Below are 27,155 nucleotides of genomic sequence, written 5' to 3' on the forward strand. Positions count from 1 at the left end.
CTGTATGTATGTATATACACACACACACACGTGTTAAAGGAATTTCTGGCGTTGCGTGCAAAATCCATTTTTGGGATGAATAGATTTTAGAAGGCTACGCGGAAGGACGGGAGTGGATGTATGGCGGTGTCCACAAATTGGGTGAGCGTTGGTTCCTCACTCCACCTGTGTGGATGAAATTTTCAAAACTTATATATCAAAATCATATCTTATGTGTTTATAATTTCATTTTTAAATAAAAACTAAACATTATTAATTATTAGATCTCTGCCAAATTATTCTACTCTTAAATGAAATTAATATTTCATAGTTATTAATTTTTTTTTTTCGTTTCAATAGTTACGATAAATTAAAATAATTAATTAAAACAATTTGTAACTTTTTATATATATATATATATATATAAATAAAATGTATTAGGACCAAATTTTGTGACACCAATGGAATTTCTATATTAAAATAATTGATGGACGGTATAATGTTATTAGGTTTTGGCATGTGTATGTTTTATGATAATCAGCTAATATTTGCTTACTATCTTTTATTAATTCAAAATATAATTTACACAAATATTCTTTATATTATATTTTATCTCGTTTTAATGATATTTTTTTATAAAAAATATATATATTTTTATAAATTATTATGTTCGCTGACAATATAATAATTAAAATTTTTATATTATATTTATATAATATAAATTTAAATTTTATTGAAAACTTAAAATTTATTATTTTGTGAGTGTTATGAGATGGTGATAATTTATTTATAATGTTTAATTCAATATTGGTACGTCTAAAAGTACAAAAATTTATATTTTATAAGTGTATGAAGTTGATTTATAATACTTATTTAAGTATAATTAATTATATTTAAATAAGTATTATAAATTATTTAATTTATTAATATATTTATTGAACTTTAATGATAAGTTTGGATAAATTTAAAGAGACTACCATAATCACGGTGCCTATATTTTGGCTTTTTTTTTTTTTAAAAAAAAAAAAAGAGAGAGATGGACCACCGAAATTTCAAACAAATCTCTTGAATTAATTAATTCAAATTATATTATCTAAATGAACTACCAAATTTCTAATTAAAATATTAAATATAAACTATCACTCCACATTCATAATCATTTATCCAATTATTGATTTTGTCAGATCCAAAAAAAATAATTAATTTTAGAAAAAAGAAACAATAATTGTTAATTTGAATAAAGAAAAAGATGCTTAATTTGTTGGCTCACTCCTCCACTTACGTATAGACAATATATATGAAGGGAGACACCTTATCTAAAACTTCCATTTCTCTATCTAATCTACATGCAACACGTCCAAGTTCTTGATTGTTTTTTCCTCGACATTTTTCCGGATTTTGTTTAATAGAGTTTTTATATTTCTACAAATTTTTGTTTATATTTATTGCTAATTAATTGCATTCTAGTCAGCTATTAATAAAGATATGTATTTGATATCATAGTTCTTTCACTCTGTTAAATAATGTTACTCTGAGTGTTTAGTGCGTTAATTTTGACGAATTGTGTTCCATTTATAAATGAAAATACAGGTTTCGTGTCTCATCAGACAGTTGTTTTCACTTCAGGGCCTGGAGATCAACCTCCAATTACGATAAAGCCCAGTAATCAAAGGCAGATCGAGTTCAGAAAAAAACAACTTAAAGCGGAAAGACAAAGATTTGGGCTTATAATACCGGCTGTGAAAGCTCACAGGATGATCCATTCATGGTGACCCGCCACCCTAAGAAAAGGAAAAAAGAAAAGCAGCAGAAACATTCCAAAAAATAAATTAGTAAAGAATTCAATGTTCAGGGTCAGTGCCATCAGTGTTGTTTACATTTTGATTCTCTCGCACGCTCCTGCTAACCCAGAAAAGAAAAAGGCTCTAATGTACAATCATACCAGAAGGAAGAAGAAGGATCCCGACGTTTCTCTTTCTCTCTCTCCAACAACTGCTTCCGCTTCTATCAAAATGGCGTCGCCCTCGAGGATGCTGACGCTGACTCCGTCCCGGGCAAAGAATATCCTCTTGCTACTTTCCTTTCTCGTTATTGTATTCCTTCTTTTGTACAATCCGCGCCTCCACGCGCCCTCTACGTTGTTTTTGCGAATTGATGTTTCCCCTCCCACGCGCCGCCGCCACCTCTTGTTCGTGATTGCTTCCTCCTACGCGTCCTGGCCCCGCCGCAAACCATACATTCGGTTTTGGTGGGAATCCAATTCGACTCGCGCTCTTGCCTTCCTCGACCGTCCGGTCCCACATGATCCGGCTCTTCCTCAGGTGGTGGTATCCGACGACACTTCTCGGTTCCCATACACGTTTCCCGGAGGCCTCCGGTCGGCGATCCGCGTGGCGCGCGTCGTCAAGGAGGCGGTGGATCGGAATGAGCCGGATGTTCGGTGGTTCGTTTTCGGAGATGATGATACGGTTTTTTTCGTGGACAATCTTGTTGGGGTGTTGTCGAAGTACAACCACGAGAAGTGGTTTTATGTTGGGAGTAATTCGGAGAGTTACGAGCAGAATGTGAAACATTCGTTTTCAATGGCGTTTGGCGGGGGAGGGTTTGCCATCAGCTCTTCTCTCGCGAGGGTTTTGGCTGAGGTTTTGGATTCTTGTTTGATGCGGTATTCGCATTTGTACGGGAGTGATTTAAGGGTTTATTCGTGCTTGGCCGAGCTGGGTGTTGGGTTAACTCACGAACCTGGTTTCCATCAGGTAAATTTATATTTGCCCACGTCCATTTTCTCCAAGTTTTTTATACCCTTAATTAGACAATTAATTATAGAAAATGTACCTTGTCCATTTCAATCATTTCCTTTGCTGTGCTTTCCTTTTCCCCATTTAATTACACCCATCACGCACACACACACACACACACACACACACGTTGGGCTGATCCACTGAACCTTTGTTGGTCTGATCTGCTAGATAGTATATATGTTGTATTTATGATTGGTGCCGTAGTTTTCATGGCTTAATTTACCAAGGGATGATTTGAGTTTAATAGAAAAGTTGCAATATAATGTTCGATTTTACCAGGTTGACATGAGGGGGAATCTGTTTGGAATGCTTTCTGCACATCCATTGTCCCCTTTGTTATCCCTTCACCATTTGGATGCTGTTGACCCAATTTTCCCAAACATGAACAAGACTCAAGCATTGGAAAGATTTGTTAACGCTGTGCTTGTAGATCCTGCTAGGATTTTGCAGCAAACTGTCTGCTATGATAGTCTAAATTCATTGTCGATCTCAATTGCGTGGGGTTATGCTATTCAAGTACTTGAAGGCAATGAGCTTCTTCCCAATCTGTTGATGCTACAGAAAACATTTTCACCATGGAAGAGGGGGGCACGTGTTCAACATAACTATATGTTTAATACAAGAGATTATCATAGAGATCCATGTCAAAGACCTGTTGTATTTTTCCTAGAAAGCGTTGAATCAGGTAAAAAGAGTTCATGGAGCAACTACACCGGGCATGTTGTTGGGAATTGTGTTAAAGCAAAAGCCATAAAGAGTCTAGAGCAAATCAGAGTGTTCTCACAGAAATTAGAGTTTGATATTGAACAGGTATCAGGGATTTGCATGATTTGAAGTTGATAACTGCTGAATCATGTTTTATTTTCGTATTTGTACCCCTTTTATTTAATTTGATTTCCCAGTTTTATCCTTCTCTCTTGTAGATGAAGGCTCCCCGTCGTAGTTGCTGTGACATTTTACCTTCGTATAATGAATCAATGGTCATTCACATCAGGCAGTGTGGACCAGTTGAGCGAATCTCAATGCATTAGTAGAAATTTTGTTGAAACGCCTCTTTGAGAAAGATTTTCAGTTGGCCGTGAGCCCCGGGAATTGGAATCAGTTTTTATGTCTGTTGGAGTTCTGCACCCAAGATTTGAGGTAGTTCTTTATTGGTGTGTTTTTGGTGCATTCAATTCTCTGTAGACGCATATGTTATGGTCCTGAAAGGAAACTTATAGTAGCATGCATAGCATTATTTTTCATAGGAAGAACTGGAATAGACAATTTCCCTTCACTTCTCTTGATGTTTATATCCAGCTTTTACAAGGAGAAGTAGGTACTTACTTCCCTGCAAAAGAGATTGAGACATAACTGCTTCATTATGCTAAAGAAACTCAGGAGATGCGACGAAGAAACTTTCCATGCTCATATATGTTATTTGACATGTTATGAGATGATTTTCTATCTGAACAACCCCCATCTAGTTTAGGTAGAAAAGAGGAAGTAATTTCCATAAACACCCTTCAAATATACTATGCTTCATTGAGATCCATTTCAATAATCTTTCTTGAAGTACCTTCCTTCCATTCTGTGGTATGGATATTTCATGTTGCCATGCACTGAAGTTAGTTGCAAGATAAGAACATGTAAGTGGTCATGTGGATTTGGCTTGTGTTTCCTTATCTTAGGTTATGTAAAATGAATATTTTTGTTCTATGAGAGCTTTTGTGCCAGCAAAAAGCCCTTAAAGACGATAGTTTTATTCACTTTTGGTGAGCTCTTTGATTGAATGTTTGTGAATGGTCTTTGATGCTCAAACCTTTTATTTCTTAAAAAATTACAGAGGGATGTTTCAGGAACTTAGTATTAGTCTTATGCCTGTGTCTTGTCTTAATTTCTTATATTGCTTGAAGTAAATTTTGCGTCTGAGATTGGTTGGTTTGATCAACTTTTGTATGTGGCAGAATGATGGAGAAAGAGCATTTAGAGAGGGCTTGTGGTGTATGTTATAACATTATGGCATCAAGCAGATATTTGTATGCTGTTGAATTGATGTGAAACTGAGTGATTGCATGAATGGAAACCTTTCAAACTACTCTTACCAGCTGAAGTTTATTGGTTGTAGCAAGGGAATTCTGAAAGTGACAGGTAACACTTGTATCTGATTTGGATCTTGGGAGGTGGGAGCTAATGAATCCCAAATTCAGTTGATGGTGTTGTTAGTTCTTGAGATACACTTTTGTCAAATTACATCTTCTTTACGGTTATGGTTTGTTTGTGCCTTTGCACCCTGAAGGAGAAGAAAGAACACTGATGTTGATTAATTTTAATTTTGTCTATTTGATTAGGAAACTCGTAATCTTTAGCAGCTTCATGATCCATTATTACCAACCCAGCTTCCAGTCCATGGTAATTTTTGTTACTCTTTCTTAATTCACATCTTTTGTGTAAAATTTTTTACTTTTTCTCCCATTTGAAATTCATTTTATTTATAACATTATGATGTAAAGCCGAACAAATTGCTTAAATGCCGATATTTTATTGGGAGCAACTGTGACTTAATATTACCTTACCATCCGGAGGTAAATCTGAGGAAGGAGACAAGAGAGCCCAGTAGCTTTGAACTTTCCTTCCTATTATTAATTCAACGGAGTGTTTTTAAGATGGGGAAGGACATGTTTACTTATCCAAGTACGGACAAATTAAGTGCTTGAAAATGTAGAAGGGTGAAAGTGGGGAAACTACTGAGAAATTAAAACTGATTTGAAGTTTGAGCAATAACTTTAAACCAAAAAAAAAAAAAAAGTTAGAATTTTAATTGACTATCTAAAATTGATGGATGGTTTACATTAAAATTTTTAAATATGATGCAAATAATTCAGATCACAAAAAAAAATTAAAGATTAATTTATAATTGTGAAAAGTAAAGTATAATTTTGGTAGTGGAAGTATGATTTTGGTCTTGTTAGGAAAGCACATGATTTTTAGTATCAAAAGTAGCCCCTAATCTTATTTTAATTACATCTTGTCTTGATTTTATCTTAATCTTCTGATTAAAATATTCATGATTTTCTAAACTTAATACCTACAATTCTCGTGGATACGAACCGGCTCAAAAGTAACAAACACATTGTGTTTAGCTTCCCCTCCACGCCCCGGTTTCATATTTTTAGTCACCAAAACAACCAACAATTGATGGACCTCAAAATGCAGCTTCTTACCTCCCGCTTCACCTTCCTCCTCCTCTTGTCCTCTGTCTGCATTCTCTATCTTTTCATTTCTCTTTTGTTAGTCAACACCTCCAACCCATATCACTCTTCTCCTCAACCTCACCACGTCCCCACCACTCTCCACCACCTCTTTTTCGGCATTGGGGCCAACAAAAACACATGGGTTTCCCGCAAGGAGTATGTCAAGTTATGGTGGAAGCCTCGCCAGATGCGCGGCTGCGTGTTCGTCGACAGCCTCCAAGATGACGCTGACACCTCTCCCAATGACAACGCTTCTCTTCCTCCCCTCTGCGTTTCAGAAGATACCTCCCGTTTTCGATATACGAACAGAGGTGGTCACCCGTCGGCCATCCGGCTGGCGCGCGTTGTGTTAGAGACTGTTAACATGAATCATTATGATGTTAGATGGTATGTGTTTGGAGACGACGACACGGTGTTCTTCCCGGAGAATTTGGCCAAGACTCTTTCGAAATACGATCACGAGCTTTGGTACTACGTTGGAGCCAACTCCGAGACTTCCGAGCAGAACAGAGAGTTTGGATTTGGGATGGCGTTTGGTGGAGCTGGTTTCGCTTTAAGTTGTCCTCTGGCTAAAGCTCTAGCGAAAGTTTTTGATTCCTGTCTCCATCGGTATCCCCATCTCTACGGAAGTGCCTCCAGAGTCCACTCCTGTTTGGCCGAGCTTGGCATCGGTTTGACCCACGAACCCGGCTTCCATCAGGTCACAATTTCACCTCCATTCTTCTCACTCCTTTTTTTTCCCATTTTCTAAATCTGACAAATCTTCTTTTAATTTCATTTGGGTACGTCAAATTCAAGCAGTTTGATGTGCGGGGCGACGCGTTTGGTCTGTTGGCTGCACATCCATTAAAGCCGCTGGTTTCTCTACATCACATAGATCACATAAACCCCATATTCCCAAATATGACCGCCGTCAATGCTCTGACTCACTTGTATGAAGCTGCGAAAGTTGACTCCGATAGGATCTTGCAGCAATCAGTTTGTTATGATCGTTGGTTTTCATGGACGATATCAGTGTCGTGGGGCTACGCAGTGCAGGTTTTTGGCTATCATTTGTTTCTCCCAGACGCTCTGCCGGCGCAGCAGACTTTCCGGCCGTGGAAAGGCAACGATGGTTTGGCATACTCTTTCGACATAAAACAACCTCACGCCGATCCTTGCCGGCGACCCACAATTTTTTTCCTGGACACCTTGTCGTCGTCGGGCAGGAATGGAGTCCGAAGCATTTATAAGAAACATTATGAAAATTGCTCGTACGACATGGCTTCCCCCAGGAAACTTGAAGAGATCAGAGTATTCTCAGACAAACTACGCCTTGGTATCAAACAGGTATATACGCTATTTCTTATTATATGTATGTATATATATATATATATTCCCCGAAATCTCATGCTGCAATTAACCAAATTGCTACTGTTCTTTCTTCTTTGTGGGTGTGTGTATTCAGTTGCAGGCTCCAAGAAGGCATTGCTGCGAGGTGTTACCTTCTTCTACTGGGAAAGTAATGGAGATTTCCATCAGAGAATGCAAAGAAGATGAATTAATCCACATGCACGTTTAGTAATTAGTGTTTGGTTTGGCTTAACAATTCAATTAAACAGATATCTGACTTCGTCGTCCAAAGCGCAGCACTAGCGAGGTATGTACAAATCATAGCACCAGGTTGCTTCTCAAGTTTTTTTTTTTTTTTTTTTTTTTTTTATTTGCAATTGGAAGGTGAATTTAGATTAAATTAAAATTAGAAAATATTTTCATTTATTCAACATAGCTTAATTTTTTCAATGTATATTTCTTATATTTCACATTTATAAATTTATAAGTATTGTATATTAATATGAATTTTCTTGATTTAATTTGTTTTCAAATTGTTAAAAAAATAAAAAATAAAAAATAAAAACTGAGCTCAAATGCTAAATTTAAGTTATGTTTTGAGTAAATTTAAAATCTTTTTACGAAATTTATTTACAAATCTTATTGAAGTAAAATATACAATTTCCTTTTCAGGCTCTTGAAGAGATTTATGGGAAGGGAGATGTAAAAGATGAATTTAAAGAGCTTTTCACATCTCACTTGCTTCAAGAAGTTCCAAGAACATCACCATCCTAATTTATTCAATTTCAAAGTCTGAGCTTATACATATACTTATATTGCAACACTGTAGCATGTGAAAAAGCTTGAGAAACACTCAATAGTTATTTTTAAAAAAAAAAATATATATTAAGATAGTTAATTAGAGTATTTTCTAATATACACTCCTGTTCTACACTATTAATGAAGTAATTTAAATTGTAGAAGATTTATTTTAATTATTAATTTATAAATAACAATTTAAAAAAAAATTAGTTCATTAATATATATTAGTAAATTACAGTGATTGTATTGGACTTTATTTTATTGAGTTATGTATTTTTAAATAAAAAATATATATTTTATGACAATTAAATTTTCTTTATTTTAGAATAGTTGTAACATAGGAAAAAAAATGTGATCTAGCCTTTTATACCTTATAAAAAATATCAGTTATAAATTTTGCCGGTAATTTATAACATCTGGATTTCTTCAGTAATATTTTATCCATGTCAAAGTGTGTAAAAGATTATCATTTACAGGCTAGGGAAAAAACGTTTGCATGGATTGGTCATCCTTTGTTTTGCGTTTTGCTATATATATATATATATATATATGCATGAATATATATTTGAAGCACAAAACTTCATTAACAATTTTGTATGCAAATGATTTTGGCATGTTGACCATAAGGATCAATCTTTTTGAATCTGAAACTAACATATATGTGTGTATATATATATATATATATATATTTACATGTAATGCGTAGTATGATATATTTTAGTTAGAATTAGTAAGTCCCTGGAATTTCAAGAAAATCTCTTTGAATGGATCGCCGGCTCAACAGTCAATATACATTCATAAAGAGACACACAAACGCGTAAAATTAATATATATAATATTAGCAAGAAAGGTCTGTTATCAAGTTTTCTCTGACTATTGAATATTAATTTAACATTGCTTCTTTTTTGCTTCACCAGAATAAAAACTAAATATTGCTCCAAACTATTTACTTATAATATTTGCTCGAATCTTCTCTTAGAAACAGGGATGGTCATTTGGGTTTTATGTTTGGATTTACATGATTCTTCAAGTCAATCTATCCTCGGAAATGAATTAGAGATAATGTAAATAAATCTCGTAAATATTGGGACATCATCTTAGAAATTCTGTTACTAATTTGATCCCCATGAATAGTTTTGTTGATCTTGGCTGCTCTTCTGTTTTGGTGATCAGTTTGGTGAGACTGAAGAAGATGATTAAGGAGGCAGAGGGTTGATCAGTGAGCTTTAATGTAAAATTAGTTCTTAATTACCTGTAGAAATGATGAAGTCCCCTGGATTAGACATCTTCAAATTACTCTTACTTGTGTTTACTGTTTTTACTGCTGAAGCTCAGCTGGAATACAAGTCTCCCAGCTGCGATAGCACTGCTAATTACACTTCTGGCAGTGCTTATGAGCGAAATCTGAACCTGACTCTTGCTTCACTTGCAGCAAATGCTTCGCAGACTGGCTACTTTGAGACCTCAGAGGGCGAGAACCTTGACACAGTTTATGGACTCATCCAGTGCAGAGGAGACATCTCTAAGGAAGTCTGTGAAGCCTGTGCAGCTGCCGCAGCTGTAGAAATTCGCCGACTATGTCCTTTCAAGATGGAAGCTTTTCTTGGTTGTGGTCCTTGTTGGTTACACTACTCATTCTGGAGATTCTTCTCTACTGCCAGCAATCAACCAACTTTTATCTTGTTTAACTCCCAGAATGTATCGAACCCAGTTGTTTTCCATCGTCAACTGGCCTCGTTACTAAGGAATCTGTCGTCCAAAGCTGTTTTGAGTCCTTCCAAATTTGATTCAGGTATCATTCCTTACACACAGTTTACCAACATAAGTGCTGTAGTACAGTGTACAAGAGATTTAGAAGAAGATAGTTGCCAGACTTGCCTTCAAGACATTACTGCTGTTATTCCATGTTGCAATGGACCAGAAGGTGGTCAGGTGTTCTGTCCAAGTTGCTTTCTTCGTTTTGAGATATACTCCTTCTTTCAATTGTCATCTCCTCCTCCATCTACTCCAGTTCTTAGGCCTCAATCACCTAATTCAACACCCACTCCCACAAGTAATTCTCACTGCCTTTCTTAATTCTTCTTCTTATTATTTTTTCTCCAATACATGAACCATACTGTGATATACGGATTGATGACTATTTTACAAGATGATTATTCAATACCTTTTTTCAGCCTTTTACATGAGATCAGATTTTGTGCATATGCAAATAGTGATTTTGTAATTGTGTCATGTTAATTCAGGTAAGAAGAAAGGCTCCGAAAACATAATTATTGTGGCCATATCTGTAGCTACTGGGCTTCTGTTAGTGGTCATGGCAATAATCTGCTGTATCTTGTTCCGAAGAAAAATGAAGACGAAAAGAGCAGCTGGTAGTTAGTTTCTTTTTTTCTAATTAATTAGAACCAAAAAGTTCATATATATCCTTTCTATTTGCTCTGCCTATCAAAATCTCCGCAATATCAAGAAACTAGAAAGAAAATGACATACCATCTTCACAGATTATACTCTCCAAGCATATTAATTTCCATAATCATGCTTCCATCATTTAGGTGATGTCATTGTTAATGAAGAGGGTGAGAAAAGCATGGAGTCGCTGTTGATTGGACTAACTACGCTTAAAGCTGCAACTGAAAATTTCTCTGATTCAAATAAACTTGGGAAAGGTGGTTTTGGTCCAGTTTATAAGGTTCTTTTTCTTCAATATTTTTACTAACCTTCTATTTGGTTTAATTTTATTCTATTCTCATTCAATTCCTAATTATTAATTACACAAAAGTTAATCATAATCTACATATTTGTATAATTGAATTAATTTCGTTTGTATGTTCAATTCTATAATAATATATTTATATTTTTATTTTGTTGTTCTTATTTTAAAAAATTAAAACAAAACTTGACACAAACGTTAAAGGTTTAATATGTTTTTATCAAATAAGATTAGTGCTGAATAATCTTGTGCAGGGAAAATTGCGTAATGGGAAGCAAATTGCCGTTAAAAGACTGTCAAGTAGATCAGGGCAAGGCGTAGAAGAGCTGAAAACTGAAGTTATGTTGGTTGCTAAAATGCTGCATCGTAACCTTGTAAAGCTGTTGGGCTTCTGCATAGAAGAAGAAGAGAAGCTCCTAGTTTATGAATACTTGCCTAATGGCAGCCTGGACAAAATTCTATTTGGTACAAAAATTTTTCTTTTAGTCTTTCATTCGAGTCTTCTATTGATGTTTTACTTAACAATTAATTGAGAATTGGATGATATAGATGAAAGCAGGGAGCTTAGTCTAGAATGGGAGAGACGATACAAAATCATTTTTGGAATTGCAAGAGGCCTGCTTTATCTCCATGAAGATTCTCAGCTCAGGGTTATTCACCGGGATTTGAAAGCGAGCAACATTCTTTTAGATGAACACATGAACCCAAAAATTTCTGATTTTGGCTTGGCTAGATTATTCGACGAAAACCAGACTCAAGCCAACACACTGCGGATTGCTGGGACATAGTAAGTACATCAGATATGTCCAGTCTTGCTCTGTGATTTTTGTTAAGAAACAGCTAATATATGTCTTATTTTATGGCTTGAAGTGGATATATGGCACCAGAATATATTAAGAAAGGGCAGTTCTCGACAAAATCTGATGTGTACAGTTTCGGAATCTTAGTTTTAGAAATCATTTCTGGGCGAAAAAACTCCAGTTCCTGTGATTCAATAAACCTTCAAAGTCGGGTAAGATTTTTGTCGTTAACATGACTTGATTATAAAATGGTTTGCATATAAATCCCAATTTGTTACAGGCATGGCAGAACTGGGCAAATGGCACAGCTTTGGACCTACTAGATCCAGCAATAGACAGCGAATATTCAAGAGATGAAGTTATCAAGTGCATTCAAATTGGTTTATTGTGTGTTCAAGAAGCTCCAGTTGATAGACCTACAATGTCACATATAATTACCATGCTAAGTAGTCAGACCATTTCCTCTCCAGCTCCTTCACACCCTGCATTTTTCGTGTCTGCATCAGGTTTTGATTCGGATTCAAGAGCAGAAAATTCTAGCACCACACAAGAAGGAAAGTGTAATTCAAATCCACTTCAACAATCCATAAATGAGGTCACAATCTCCGAATTACACGGTCGATAGGAATCATCGTATTACTTCCTTTTTAATTTAATCTTCAAATTACACAGTAATCATCTATCGTATGACTGTAATTCACAGTATTATTGGTATTGCTATAGCTATTGCAAGCAAGAAAAGAGAATGCTGATGCCGGGGTTGTCATCTGGACATGTTTACCCAGCCAAAAATTCATACACACTATTCAAAATGGTTATCGATTTAACCACAAATTTTACCTTTCTAGGACTCAAGAATCCGGCCAGGGAAGTAGATATACATGCATATAATATGTACCCTATACATTCGCATATAATATATATATATATATCATTTTTAAATGAAGCATAATATATATTTATTTCGCGTTAAGGTAAGATTTAAAAAATGGATACCATTTTACCAAAAAATCAAATAAAGATCAAATGTGCATATAATATTTACTTATCCATACAGAAATATTTTAGTACGTTTTCTTTTAACTAATTTCTTAAGAACAATGTTACAGCTATTTAATTACTATTTACTGAAGTATTTGTGTGTTACCACCTAAAAATATATATATATATATATATTATATGTATATATACATTCACTCCTTTTCGTAATCTTCTGAGTAATTATGGATCAGTGACAAGCAGGTCCTATAAAAAAGGATATTGGTGCATTCTACTAGTCAAATATCAATTTATTAATACTAATTTTTTTAATTATTTATATATTTATTAATTAAATGATATTTCTAATTAAGCACTAATTAATTAATACTAATTAAGTCTAATATGCTGTAAAAGGAAATAATTTAATTTAGTTGTACATATAAGAGTTGATCTGAAATATTCACAACAATGTCTTCTTCTTTCCCCTCCTTCCTCGCCTTTGCTCCCCTCTTCGTACAAACTGTAATTATATGAAAGCGTGATTGGCTTGCAGGTAAGTGGCATTAAACAGAAGATTTACGATATGTTTTACTTGTTCCGCTTTGTAAAATGTGTTGCACTTCATTTATTCTTTGATTTTTCTTGTGTTCTTGCTCCTTGCTAGGATATTGTAGACATATTTAACCTTGTTCCTTTCGAGTTTTCAGGTGCTTATTGTGGGCGTTACACATGCAATAATAAGCCCATGATTGAGCTCTTCTTTTAGTCCGTACATATAATTACTCTTCTTTCGGGTGATGCTCATGAAGAGGGTGACGGTGTAAAGAACACTGATAACTTGAAGAATGACTGTCAACAGTCAACTCAAGAAGACAAGTGTGCCAACTTGTCCAGGTCAGCAAAAGGTCCCAGTTAGCTTGCCAACTCATCTTACAACTCCAAGACAAACACACATGGCCGACAACTGGAATGCAATCGTCTTCCTGATAAAACAAAATTGTCCCACACTGAAAACTATTAAAACTGCATATATTTTCTAGTTTCTTTCGCAACAAATGTTTGTTGTTTTCTTGTGTCATTTGTGTTTTTTCTTTAATCTTTGAAAATAGTTGTTGAGCTCTATAAATGTATCACTCTCGCAATAATAGTTTGTTGAATGAAAATCAAGCAGCTAAGAATTGTCCAACTTTCCATATCAACCAAGATAATTTATTTTCTTAACTTGGTATCAGAGCTAGCAAATGGCAGGAGAAAACAACAACTCCTCAACCTTTAACCCAACACCTCAAAAAACTCAAACTTTATCTAGCAGCTCAATGAACTTTGTGTGTACTTTGAAACTCAATCACGATAACTATCTATTCTGAAAAAATTTGGTGCTTTCAATTATAAGAGGAAACAAACTCGAAGGGTTCCTCACTGATGCTAAACCGAGCCCACCAGAATATACAGAAAGAATTGTAGGAGGAAGCACTGAAGTCGAAACCATAGTGAATCCAGAATTCGAAGATTGGTTTGCACAATATCAGATGCTATTGGGTTGGCTTTATAGCTTGATTGAAACAAACATAGCCTTCGAACTAATGGGGCACTCAACATCAAAACTCCTATAGGAAGGAATCTGGGATCTCTTTGCAGTAAAAACATGAGCAAATATAATTTATTATAAAAGAAAATTCGTTAAAATACAAAAGGAAAACTTGAAGATGGAAGGATACTTCAAATCCATTAAAGGAATCGCTGACAACCTTGCTCTAGCAGGACACCCTGTTACCCTGGAAGATCTCACTTTTCAAGTTCTTGCTGGCTTAGACTCCTCTGAATATAACCCACTCGTAAACTAAATCACAGAAAAGGAAAGCATAAGTTGGGTCGAACTTCAATCTCAACTTCTCAACTATGAAAGATGGTTGGAACAACTCAACACAACAACGACCGCCCTAAACCTCGGACGTCCTTCAACATATTTTTCTAGTTTTAGGAACAACAGAACCCATTAGAACCCACCTTCTCAATCGATTAACAGAGGAGGAGGACGTAACAGCCTCTTTAATAGAAGAGGTCCTCACAGCACTAGAAGAGGAGCAAGACACAGCGGTAACTCCAGACCAATCTGCCAAGTGTGTGGCAAAATTGGACACACCGCCGCTCACTGCTATTATCGCTACAACAACAGCTACATGGGAACCATTCCAGAGAACTCCCCAAAGGCCTACTAAAGCTCAACCTTTTCAGCCACTCCTGAAGACAGCCTTGAAGACCCATTCTGGTATGTAGACAGTGGTGATAACAACTATATAACAGGAGATGTAAACATACTACAGTCAAAGCAACAATATGAAAGAAGTGAAAGTCTCATGATTAGAAATGGTGAAAAAATGCTTATCCGACACATCGATAAGACAAACATTTACACTCCCAGAAACAGAAAAATAACCCTAAACAAAGTGCTACATATACCAAAAATTAATAAGAATTTACTAAGTGTTTCTCAACATACCTCATCTAACAATGTTGAAGTTATCTTTAACTTATCTTTTTGTCTTGTGAAGGACAAAGCCACAGGCAAGGTACTACTGCTAGGGAAGCTTAAAGACGACTTATACTGCTTGGGCTCCTCAAGACCAATTTCTCTTTATCATCCTCCTTGTCAAGCTTTGATCACTAGCAAAAACAACCAAACTCCTGAATCAAGAACACTGATGTGGCATAGAAGACTCGGACATCTATCTTCAAAAATTTTATCTGTCATCTTAAAAACATGTAATGAACCGATTAAGTTCAATGAAAACATCTTTTATGATGCATGTCAACTGGGCAAATCCCACATTCTCCCTCGCTTTCTGTCTTTATCACATGCAAAAACATCTTTTGGAATTATCCATACTGATATATGGGGACCATCTGCTCTCCCTTCACCCTCAGGCCATAGGTATTACGTAATTTTCATTGACGATTACAGTCGATTCACTTGGCTCTATCCATTGAAACAAAAATCAGAAGTTTATCAGGCATTTACCATGTTCAAACATGAAATAGAAACCCAATTTGGAAAGAAAATAAAGTGTCTTCAGTCAAACATGGGAGGAGAGTTCACTGGCCTAGCCCAAACTCTTCAAAACAATGGAATTAAGATCAGATACTCATGTCCCTACTCATCGGCTCAAAATGGACGAGCTGAAAGAAAAGATTGGCATATAACCGAAATCGGTCTCACTTTCCTTGCTGAGTCGAGAGTGCTACTAAAATATTGGCTCGATGCTTTTGAAACTGCCGTATTCTTGATTAATAGAATGCCTACACCAATCTTGAATCAGTCATCGCCACTTGAAAAGCTTTACCAATAAAAACTCAACTACAAACGGCTAAAGACCTTTGGGTGTGCTTGTTTTCTATGCCTACAACCATATCAGAATCACAAGCTCATTTTTCGCTCAATAAAATGTGTTTTTTTCTGTTACAATTCTCTACACAAAGGATATAAATGTCTCAGCTCCACCAGCAAGAAGTATGTATCCAGAAATGTTGTCTTCAATAAACTTGAATTCCTATATCACCATAGTTTCATAAAAACACATCAACTTAAAACTGTCTCTAGAATCATACTAACCCTCCTGGCTGAATATAGCTTCCAACCCTACATCAGCCTCTCCTTTCCCAGGGAGTCTTAGTAGACAAGTCGTCAAAGAAACTCTAGCACCAGCTTCCTCCCCTATGACAGAATCCTCACCGCAACACTCAACAAGAGATCTTTCGACTAGTGACAATTTGTTGCAAGAAGAACCAGTGTCTTCTCCCAGTTAGAGCATAACACCATCAGACCAAGAAGAAGAGAGAGTACAAGCTGAAAATACCCTGACAAAAGCTCCAAGATACCAGATGCTGACTAGAGCTCAAGTTGGGATATTTAAACCAAGGAACCTGCCACAAGACTTCCAACTATTCAAAGCAGTCATTGTAAGAAATCTTACAACACCTACTTTGATCAATGAAGTAACCAGAATTCCCCACTGAAAATTGGCCATGGAAGAAGAAATGTCTGCCCTCAGGAACAATCAGACATGGAAGCTGGTTCCTCCTCATCCTGAAATGAATCTGGTTGGCAACAAATGGGTTTACAAAATCAAGACCAACGCCGATAGGAGCTTCCAACGGTGTAAAGCTAGACTAGTGGCAAAAGCATTTCATCAAACACCTGGGATAGACTTTCATCAAACCTTCAGCCTAGTAGTTAAGGCATGAATGCTTCGAGTGATTTTGACTCTAGCAGTAATAAACAGGTGGAACATCAAACAGCTGGATGTGAACAGTGTCTTCCTAAATAGAGAATTAAGAGAGACGGTTTTCATGAAGTAACCTAAAGGCTTCGAAGATCCCAAACACCCTGCCTATATTTGTCAACTCAACAAAGTCCTCTATGGACTCAAGTAAGCTCTAAGAGCATGGTTTGACAAGCTCAAATCCTCACTGCTCAAATAGGCTTCAAGAACTCACAAATAGACACATCACTTTTTTTCTTCCTTACAGAGACAACCAGAATCTTCATACTAATCTATGTTGATGATATAATTGTTACAGGAAATAAACTAGATATGATGCTAAGTGTCATCAACCAACTTCATAACTTATTTACACTAAAAGACCTTGGAGACATTCATCTCTTCCTCGACATCGAAGCAACGCGGGATGATAATGATCTCTTCCATACTCAAATAAAATACACTGAAGAACTCCTTAAAAGAGGCAACATGCACTCTGCTAAACCATATCCGACACCGGCAGTAATCGACAACAACTTGTCCACTGAAGAAGGAAGAGAACTGGAAGATCCGACTCCCTATCGAAAAATGATAGGATCTCTTCAATATCTAACTCATACAAGGCCAGATATATCATTCATTGTTAACAAACTTAGTCAATTAATGCAAAAACCAACTGATCTTCACATGAAAGCCTTGAAAAGAGTTCTCTGATATCTGAAAGGAACGACTGATTCGGCCTCCACATTAAACCTAGCGACAGACTGAACATTGTTGGGTATTCGGATGTTGACTAGACCTACTCAAAGGATGATCACTGCTCGACCTCGAGTTACTGCGTCTATCTTAGAGAGAATTTGATCTCCTAGAGTTCAAAGAAACAGAATGTTGTATTAAGGTCAAGTGCCGAATCTGAGTACAGGGCCCTAGCTCACATGTCTTGTGAAATAACCTGGTTAGAGTCCTTACTCAAAGAGATAAACATCACCACTCCGCAAACTCTAATAGCCTGGTGCAATAATATGAGTGCCACGACCCTTGCAAGCAATCCTATGTTTCATTCATGAACCAAACATATTAAATTGATGTTCACTTCATTCGCAACAAAGTGACAAAAGGAGCTCTTGATATCAGATACGTGCCCTCATGTGATCAGACCGCCGATTGCTTCACCAAGCCCTTATCACAAACACAGGTTAAGTATTTCAGGAAAAAAACTTGGACTGGTTCATCGATCGCTTCCCTTGATAAGTTTGAGGGGGAATGTAAAGAACACTGATCACTCGAAGAACGACTGTCAACAGTCGACTCAAGAAGACAAGTGTGTCAACTTGTCCAGGTCAGCGAACGGTCCCAGTCAGCTTGCCAACTCATCTTACAGCTCCCAGACAAACATGCACGACCGACAACTAGCATGCAATCGTCTTTCTGATAGAACAAAATTATCCCTCACTGAAAATCGTTAAAGCTCCATATATTTTCTGGTTTCTTCTGCAGCAAATGTTTGCTATTTTCTTGTGTCATTTGTATTTTTCTTTTAATCCTTGAAAAGAGCTATTGAGCTCTATAAATGTATCACTCTCGCAACAATAGTTTGTTGAATGAAATCAAGCAGCTGAGAATTGTCTGAATTTCCATATCAACCAAGATAATATGTTTTCTTAACTGACAGAAGCCTGGTGTCATTTTTGATTGGACTAATTACACTCGAAGATGCTACAAACAATTTCTCAGACTCAAATAAACTTGGGGAAAGTGGTTTTTCTCTAGTTTATTAGGTAACTCTTTCTTTAACATATGCTTTCTATTTCACAAATTCTCTATGCTTTTATGAGCTAATTATGTTACTGTATAAAATTATGTCTGAAAGAATTGCTTGATGGGCTTGAAATTATGGTAAAAAGGTTGTCCATGATATCAGCACAGGGCTTAGAAAAGCTAAAAACTGAAGTCAAGTTGGTTGCTAAATTACTGCATAGGAACATGGTAAAGCGGTTAGTCTTCTGCATAGAAGAAGAAGAGAAACGACTAGTTTATATATATCTATCTAATGGCAGCCTGCATGAAACCTTCTTTTGGTACATTTCATTCTTTCCTTTAAATTTGCTTACACCTTTGCTTAACATTGTGCTAATAGAGAGATTCAATATAAGCTTAGACAGACCCATTCTTCAAAATTATTATTCATGTGTTTTTTAGGGACATGTCCTTCCCTTTTAAGTATTTGAAAAAATTTCATTTCTGTTATGTTAATAATAATCAATTGAAACTTGGATGGTGTAGATCGAAACCAACATAATCTAGAATGGGAGAGATGGTACAAGATAAATTAATGGAATTGCAGGGGAACTGCTTTATCTACATGAAAATTTGCAGCTTCGGATCATTCCCAGATATTTGAGAGCCAGCACTATTCTATTAGATTACATGAACCCCAGAATTTCTGACTTCAATTTGGCAAGATTATAGGCAACATGGATCGGACTGGGGGACATGGTAAGTGCAACCCAATATGTTCAATGCTATATGTTGATTGCAATACAATGGTTAGATAATTAGTGGGACATTTAATTATCTTGAAACTTATGTTCAATTTTTTATGAGTAAATTAAATTATATGTAGCTTTTGGATTTTGGGCATTAATATAGTTAAGTTCAATACATATTTTTTTAAATAATTAACATATTCTTAGGTGACCAATGTTTATTCCAAGTTAGCACAGTTCACAAATGAACTTATAAGTCTAGTTAACTTTATGAACACATGATACTTCCTTTAATTTCATTTTGGTTTTATCTGTTTATTATTTGACTTCTCATATATGCATACTCCTATTGAAGGAGTCTCATATTTGTATCTTTGATGGCATAAGGATGCATGTGACCAGAGCATATTCGAATGGGGCATTTTTCATTTAAACTGATACTTACACCTTTGGCATTTTAGTCTTAGAAATTATAACAGGTTGAAAGAATTCTCGTTTCCGATATTCAATAAATCTTCAAACTTATGTAAGATTAATCAAGATTCTATGAGGTTTATGTTCCTTATATAATTTTAATATTTCATAACACGAATATTAAATGACTAACCATTTTCAATTTGTTATCGGCATAGGAACATTCTCTGGAGCTGTTAGATCCAGCAGCTGGACATGATCGGCGCTGCAGACATAAAGTTTTTATGCAAATCTAGAAGCAAGAAATTCCAGCGCTACCCAGCTCCGAAATTCTATTCATATTCCTTACACGTACCTGTAAATGAGGTTACCATTTCTAAATTAGATGCTCGCTAGCTAATCATCAACATTTTGATGCGATGTGAGTTTAAACCATCGTTACGACATGCATTTAGACGATTTATATAACATTATTACCATAGTCTTAAGAATGAGGAGGATCTTCCTTATGATGTAAATTATTGAGTTTATGATTTCTAGGTCACCTTCTTATGTTACTGTGTAAATATAAAATATGGTATAGGCATAGAAGGGAATATCTATCTTATATTTAGGGCTGATAAAATTAGTCTGTGAATGAATTTGTGTCTATAAAAGAAGTCAATTTTTTGTTATATTTAATATTTCTAATTTAGTTTACTTTTAGAAGATGTTATTTTATGTTATTATCGTATCAAATCAATTTAAATTGTTTTACAAATAAAACATAAACTAATTAACAATAGAGTAGTATGATAGTTAAGATTTTTGTGCTCTACTTTAAAGATCATGAATTTGAATATCATTAAATACATTAAATACATAGAACTCAGCTATTTGTAGAGTGTATTATTTGCGACGGTGGTTAATCAATAATATTTGATTCTCCAACTTATAGTTATAGAACTTGTAACGGCCCTGAAAATTAAAAGAAAATGTATATATTTATTCTAAGTGCGGAAGCGAAATAAAATAAATTATGATTAACATTTCTTACACGATAACCAAAACAAATTAAACGTATGAAAGAATAAACTAACTTAAAGGAAATACTATGAATGAATGTTATAAGGAAAACTAATAAATTCTTTGACTTCTACTCGTTGTTTTCCTGCAGAACGGGCTCGGGCACCAAGTCCTCCTAATATGAAATGGTTAAGTAAGGAATGAGCTAAACTACCCCAGTTAAGATATCACACTATCTCACTGTCACAAAAGTAAAGGTTGGTAGAAAACAAAAACGATTAATGGAGTATAATTTATAACAAACTCATTTATCAATAATAAAAACTTTTACTGTCCGAATCTCTTAACAACTAGGGCGGGGTCGACTGACTGGGCTTCCCTTATTCTCTGTATTAATTCGAGCTGGACGGTCAGACAGCCCAAACATGCGACTCTCTTCAGGTCCTGAAGCCGAACCTGCTGTGTGGCCCCAATTTGCCTGCGTTCTGAAACCATTAAATGGGCTAAGATACCTGCACTTTTCCTGCTGAGAGCATCTGCCACCATGTTGCCCTTACCCGAATGATATAAGATATCACAATCATAGTCTTTAAGGAGTTCCATCCACCTTTTCTGACGCATGTTGAGATCCTTTGAGTGAATATGTGCTTCAGACTCTTATGATCGGTATAGATCTGGAAGGTCTCTCCGTATAAATAATGGCGCTAGGTTTTCAAGGCGTGTATGATTGCGGCAACTTCTAAGTCATGGGTGGGGTAATTCTTCTCATGATTCTTTAACTGTCTGGACCCATAGGCTATGACCTTCTCATGCTGCATCAAGACACAACCTAAGCCTAGATAGGAGGCATCACTATAAACTGTATATCCCCCCAATCCACTCGGTAAAGCCAGTACGGGTGTAGTGGTCAGCCACTCCTTTAATTTTGAAAAACTCCTCTCACAGTCCTCATTCCACTCAAACTTAGCATTCTTCTTTGTGAGCCAGGTTAGGGGAGCCGCTAGACTAAAGAATCCCTCGACGAACCTGCGGTAATAACTTGTCATTCCCAGGAAGCTACGGATCTCCTTAACTGATGTCAACTTCTCCCAGCCAAGTACTGCTTCAACCTTTTCAGGATTTACTGATACTCCTTCCTTCGATATGATGTGTCCTAGAAAGACGGTCTGCTCAAGCCAGAATCCACACTTACTCAACTTTGCATATAGCTTCTTTTTTCTGAGGACCTGAAAAACTTGGGCTAGATGGTGAGCATGCTCTTCTCTGCTTTTTGAGTATACCAAGATGTCATCGATGAACACAATAATAAATTGATCTAAAAATTCTCTGAAGACCCTGTTCATCAGATCCATAAAGATGGCCGAGGCGTTGGTTAGCCCAAATGGCATGAGTAGGAACTCATAGTGTCCGTACTTGGTTCAAAAGGCCGTTTTGGGGATGTCTTCTGTTCTTATTTTCACTTGATAGTAACCTGATCGCATGTCTATTTTGGAGAAGACCTGCGCACCCTGCAGCTGATCGAAGAGGTCGTCAATTCTGGGAAGGGGATATTTGTTCTTGATTGTGACCTTGTTCAATCCTCTGTAATCAATACACAGTCTCAACGTTCCACCTCCCTTTCTGGCAAATGTGACTCCGGCACCCCAAGGAGATACACTGTGTCTAATGAAACTATTGTCTTGCAATTCAGTGATCTGTTTCCTCAGCTCTTCCATCTCAACGTGGCTCATGTGGTAAGGAGCAACCGAAATGGGCTGGGTGTCTGGTTGTAGGTCTATAGTGAACTCAAATTTCCTGTCCACTGGTAGTCCGGGCAGTTCATCCAGAAACACATTTGGAAAGTCTCGGACTACTAGAATCTCTTGGATACAAATTTCCTTCTTGAGCTTGCCTAGTTAAAGAAAATAGCAAGGTTAAAGTGCTTGAAAATTAAGGAAACTTGCCATCAAGGAATAAGTATCAAATGATTTTATTAATTTGTAAATGGCTCCTCATTAGGAGGATTAAATACAACCTTCTTGTTAAAGCAATCTATGGTGGCGTGATACGTTGCTAGCCAATCCATCCCTAAAATTACATCAAAATTCTCCGTGTCTAACCCTATTAGGTCTACACTCAGTTTTCTATTTACTATCTCCACAACACAAGCCCTATAGACAACTTTCCCTAATAGTGTTTTACCCCCAGCAGTAGGCACAAATAACATTGAATCAAGTTTATCAGGTGATACATTAAGTTTGGATGCAAAAAATGTGTAACAAATGAATGCGATGCACCAATGTCAAATAAAACATGAGCAATATAGTCACAGATAGTGTACATATCTTGTACCACGTCCGGGTCAGTATAGGCATCCTGCTGTGTGAGGTTGTAAACCCTGCCCTAAAAAGGAGGTCCTCCTTGGTTCTGGTTCCTTGGGCACTCTCTCGCATAGTGCTGGGCACTACCACATATGCGACAGGTGTTATTGAGGTGATAGCATGGTCGGTCCCCGTGATCTATGCCGCAGTGCTGACAGATCTTGCCACATGCTGCCCCTAGAGCCTGAGGGGGGGCCTGGATCGCCGATCTGAGCCTCTTATTTTGTTGGACAGGTGCAGTAGGTGCTGGTCTGCGGGGTGGAACTGAGGGTCTGTGACTCCCTGCTGACTGAGAAAGGGTGTTGAAACTTCTCTCCACGATCTACGCCTTTGCCAGAACGGCTAAATATGTCTTAAGCTCTAGTACCAATAAGTGCCACTTGATATCTGGGCGGAGGCCCCACTGGAACCTCCTGGTCTTTCTGCCCTCATCCATCAATGTCTCAGGGGAGTATCGGCCCAGCTCTAGGAACTTACGAGCATATTCCGACACCGTAATGTTTCCCTGGACTAGCTGAACAAACTCCGTCTCCTTTAAATGTCGGATGTGCTCGGGGAGGTACTCCGCATGAAAGGCTGCTAAGAATTGCTCCCAAGTGACTGACGTAGGCAGGGTGGTCTGCTTGAGCTCCCACCAACGATCTGCTTCCCCCACCAGCATGTAGGAAGCAAGAGTAACCCTCTACTCAGGAACCACTCATAAGGTCTTGAAAGCCTTCTCTGTCTCCGCCAACCAGTACTGGGCATCTTCGAAAGAGGACTCCCCTACAAAAGTGGAAGGGTTTAGTCTATTGTACCTCTCTACGTAGCCCAGGTCAATCAGGGAAGGAGCTGGGTCCCGTGGAAGAGGGACTGGGTCGGGCTGAGGATAGACTGGGGGGCCCTGCGGTGGCACCTGCTGATATAGTGGGGGCACCGGATCATACTGTGGCGGTGTCGGGCAATACTGTGGCTGAGGTACCGGATTATACTGCGGCGGTGGTGCCGGGTGGTACTGTGGAGGAGCAGGCTCTTGTCGGGGTGGCTCCGGATCCGCTCGCTGCAGCGGTGGCTCAAACTGTGGTAGTGGGGGATGGTCGGGTAATTCCCTTCTCTCTTCTCGACCTTGTTGAGCAGTAATGATCCTTTCGAACATCTCAAATATTCTGTTAACATCCTCCCGAAGCGAATCATCCCAGGCTGCTCGGTTTAGTGGGGGTCTCCCTCTCCTCATCTCTCTGCACTTGTATTTCACAAGGAAGGGTTGAGTAATAATTCTCAGTTTGGTATTCATCTAAGTATTATTGTGTAAGGGACGGGTTCGAGGAACCTGGCTCTGATACCAACTGTAACGGCCTCGAAAATTAAAAGAAAATGTATATATTTATTCTAAGTGCGGAAGCGAAATAAAAAATATTATGATTAACATCCCTTATACAATAACCAAAACAAATTAAATGTATGAAAAAATAAACCAACTTAAAGAAAATACTATGAATGAATGCTATGAGGAAAACTAATAAATTCTTTAGCTTCTACTCGCCGTCTTCCTACAGAACGGGCTCGGGAACCAAGTCCTCTTGATCTGAAATGGTTAAGTAAGGAATGAGCTACACTAGCCCAGTAAAGACATCACACCATCTCACTCTCACAGAAGTAAAGATTGGTAGAAAACAAAAACGACCAATTGAGCATAATTTATAACAAACTCATTAATAAATAATAAAAACCTTTACTGTCCCCTTACCTCAGTGAGATTCATGAAAACAACTTATGAGAAATAATAACATCATAAGATCATACACACTCTGTAACATAACACATATCATACTTTTTTATTTCAATAATCATGCAACAAATTTCCTCTTTTATCAGCCTACTAGTATGCATGGGGATCCATAGGGGATCCCCGCTACACCTGAACCATTCACATTAATAACTTAATTCCAATGTCGTCCCCATACCCCATCCAGTATGGGCGCCAAAACCATAAACCTCAATACCCCGTCCGGTATGAGGGTGAAACGGGCCGTCCCCATACCCCGTCCGGTATGGGCGCCAAAATACATAAAGTCTTCATACCCCGTCCGATATGAGAGACCACGTTCCCGGTAGGGTTCCCTATGGACCAGGTCCGTCCACCATCTCCCAGGATATTTAGTCAGGCTGTCGACATTATCCATTTATCAATTCACATACCTTTTTCCATTCTTTTCTTGATCTCAATTATCTAATCAAATATAAACACGTAAACCAGTAATGGACACCAAGCAAAGCAACACAATATCAGGTTCACAATAATTCAAACTATAATAAATGAAACCGTGATTCATGCATACGAAACCATAGAATAAACACGTCAGGCACCATACTGCATTTAAAACTGTAAAATAAATCAAACAAACCTCGTTTGGCAGCCGACAAATCCTCCGGTGCGGCGGCGGGTGGCGGCGGCCGGTTCCTCCGGTGGCTGGGTTGTCTTCTCCGACGAGGGTTCTGGCGGCTAGGGTTTGGGGTTGGGTGTGGATGCGATTATTTATAATATTTTTCTTTTAATTTGAGCCGTCCATCATGATTTAATCTGGACATTTCGATCGCGATTAAATTGAAAATAAATCTGGACCGTCCATCGCGATGCGATCTGGGCGGTCCATGCGCGCTTTTGATCTGGACCGTCCGTGCGCGCGGGAACGGATCTGGGCCGTCCGATCGCTCGCACGCGGATCGCCCACATGTCTCCATCCTGCTTGGCTTCCCGCATCAGCGTCCCTGCCACGCAGCGTGTCCTGGTTAGCCGGGACTGCTGACGTGGCACTATTTTTCTAAATTGCATTTTGACTCCCGGTTTTCGATTTTCTTTTCAAAAACACCCCCAGAATCTAATTTTTCATCATTTTTTCCCAAAATTAATTTCAATTAAATCTCAAAAATAATTTTACCCTATATTATTATTATTATTTTTTTATTTCTATTAAATTAAATTAAAACATTATAAATTAATTATTAAAATAAAACAAAATTCTAATAAAAATTAAAATAAAATGAAAATAAAAATAAAATAAAATAAAAAATTTGGGTGTTACAGAACTGTAGTTAAAAAAATATTGATTGTGATTAAATGCTTGTAAAATTAATGATTGGTCAAGACAGAATCTGTCAACTTGGGTAATAAGTTTAAGTTCTATGTTATCATTTATTATAATGATTAAATTAAGATTTTAGCCAGAGCAGTTGAATGAAAGAAGAAAAGAATTTATTATGTCATTCATTAGTAAATTATAATTAACATGAAACATAACCACCTATTGAGATTTGACGGTTAAACCATATTTTATATTTAACCCGAAGCAATAATGACATAAATAAATATTACGTATTTCTTTAATAAGTTTTTAAGAGTAATTGTATATTTCATACTATCCGGTCGTTGAAGAGTATTGTTATATGCCAACCTTAATTAGTAAATTAGTTTAACCAATTTGTTACTGGTTTAGTCGCACACTAACGAGTGTTCTGACTTTTACTAAATAGATTAATTATTTTAATTATTTAAAAATTAAATTAGAAAATTTAATTTAATTAAATAAATAAAATTTTTAATTTAAATGAAATATTATTATATTTTTTATTAGTATTGAAAATATAATTAATATTATAGATAAACTAAATTTTTTTATTTTTAAAATTAAAAATTAATATTATTTATTTTTTAATTATTATATTATTAGTATAATAATATAATATGTGTGTTTATTATAGTAATTGAGATTGTTATAAAATTTATTTTAAAATTAAATTAATTTATAAAATTATTTATTAAATAATAATAATTAAAAAAGAGAAATATATATATGTGTAAGTCTTTTAGTGTTAAAAGAAAAAAAAGTAAAAAAAAAAAAGGTTGGATGACTCCAAATAAATTTGTACGTCACACAGATAGAGTCCAAAAGTAACTTATCCACCCATGCCACCTATATATATATATATATATATGGGTGGGGGGGTTTTGAAAAGT

The 27,155-nt window shown here is 36.6% G+C and overlaps 3 protein-coding genes across 5 annotated transcripts; all 3 read left to right on the forward strand.

Annotated features, from left to right (window-relative positions):
- The first annotated feature begins 1,307 nt into the window (after positions 1 to 1,307).
- LOC110821729 (glycosyltransferase (DUF604)) lies at positions 1,308 to 5,232 on the forward strand. Of its 2 annotated transcripts, XM_088215974.1 has the most exons (5): positions 1,308 to 2,735; positions 3,060 to 3,590; positions 3,704 to 3,920; positions 4,727 to 4,910; positions 5,111 to 5,232. In XM_088215974.1, exons 1-3 carry the CDS (start codon positions 1,824 to 1,826, stop codon positions 3,809 to 3,811), a joined length of 1,551 nt encoding a protein of 516 aa, XP_088072100.1. In that variant the 5' UTR covers positions 1,308 to 1,823; the 3' UTR covers positions 3,812 to 3,920; positions 4,727 to 4,910; positions 5,111 to 5,232. The 2 variants fall into 2 exon arrangements, with proteins under 2 accessions (XP_088072100.1, XP_021907350.1); XM_022051658.2 differs by having other exon boundaries at positions 4,727 to 5,232.
- A 229-nt stretch (positions 5,233 to 5,461) lies between these two features.
- LOC110821730 (ERV-F (C)1 provirus ancestral Env polyprotein, putative (DUF604)) lies at positions 5,462 to 9,718 on the forward strand. Of its 2 annotated transcripts, none has more exons than XM_088215975.1 (4): positions 5,462 to 6,713; positions 6,815 to 7,342; positions 7,461 to 7,652; positions 9,579 to 9,718. In XM_088215975.1, exons 1-3 carry the CDS (start codon positions 5,958 to 5,960, stop codon positions 7,572 to 7,574), a joined length of 1,398 nt encoding a protein of 465 aa, XP_088072101.1. In that variant the 5' UTR covers positions 5,462 to 5,957; the 3' UTR covers positions 7,575 to 7,652; positions 9,579 to 9,718. The 2 variants fall into 2 exon arrangements, with proteins under 2 accessions (XP_088072101.1, XP_021907352.2); XM_022051660.2 differs by lacking the exon at positions 9,579 to 9,718 and adding an exon at positions 8,018 to 8,243.
- Positions 8,458 to 12,495, forward strand: LOC110821811 (cysteine-rich receptor-like protein kinase 25). The gene is made up of 8 exons (XM_088215973.1): positions 8,458 to 9,210; positions 9,320 to 10,199; positions 10,390 to 10,518; positions 10,699 to 10,835; positions 11,111 to 11,321; positions 11,406 to 11,643; positions 11,727 to 11,868; positions 11,937 to 12,495. The coding sequence occupies exons 2-8, from the start codon at positions 9,407 to 9,409 to the stop codon at positions 12,279 to 12,281; spliced, it is 1,995 nt and encodes a 664-aa protein (XP_088072099.1). The 5' UTR covers positions 8,458 to 9,210; positions 9,320 to 9,406; the 3' UTR covers positions 12,282 to 12,495.
- The last annotated feature ends 14,660 nt before the right edge of the window (positions 12,496 to 27,155 follow it).

This window comes from Carica papaya, chromosome 3 (assembly GCF_054855325.1).
Source record: "Carica papaya isolate Zhongbai chromosome 3, ASM5485532v1, whole genome shotgun sequence".
NCBI classification, from domain to species: Eukaryota; Viridiplantae; Streptophyta; class Magnoliopsida; order Brassicales; family Caricaceae; genus Carica; species Carica papaya.

Bases quoted from the DNA above. Each gene is read 5' to 3' on its own strand.
- LOC110821729 (XM_022051658.2), top strand. From the start codon at position 1,824: ATGTTCAGGGTCAGTGCCATCAGTGTTGTTTACATTTTGATTCTCTCG. The intron at 2,736-3,059 runs GTAAATTTATAT...CGATTTTACCAG, and splicing joins ACGAACCTGGTTTCCATCAG to GTTGACATGAGGGGGAATCT. The intron at 3,591-3,703 runs GTATCAGGGATT...TCTCTCTTGTAG, and splicing joins TAGAGTTTGATATTGAACAG to ATGAAGGCTCCCCGTCGTAG.
- LOC110821730 (XM_088215975.1), top strand. From the start codon at position 5,958: ATGGACCTCAAAATGCAGCTTCTTACCTCCCGCTTCACCTTCCTCCTC. The intron at 6,714-6,814 runs GTCACAATTTCA...AAATTCAAGCAG, and splicing joins ACGAACCCGGCTTCCATCAG to TTTGATGTGCGGGGCGACGC. The intron at 7,343-7,460 runs GTATATACGCTA...GTGTGTATTCAG, and splicing joins TACGCCTTGGTATCAAACAG to TTGCAGGCTCCAAGAAGGCA.
- LOC110821811 (XM_088215973.1), top strand. From the start codon at position 9,407: ATGATGAAGTCCCCTGGATTAGACATCTTCAAATTACTCTTACTTGTG. The intron at 11,322-11,405 runs GTACAAAAATTT...TGGATGATATAG, and splicing joins CCTGGACAAAATTCTATTTG to ATGAAAGCAGGGAGCTTAGT. The intron at 11,644-11,726 runs GTAAGTACATCA...TATGGCTTGAAG, and splicing joins CTGCGGATTGCTGGGACATA to TGGATATATGGCACCAGAAT.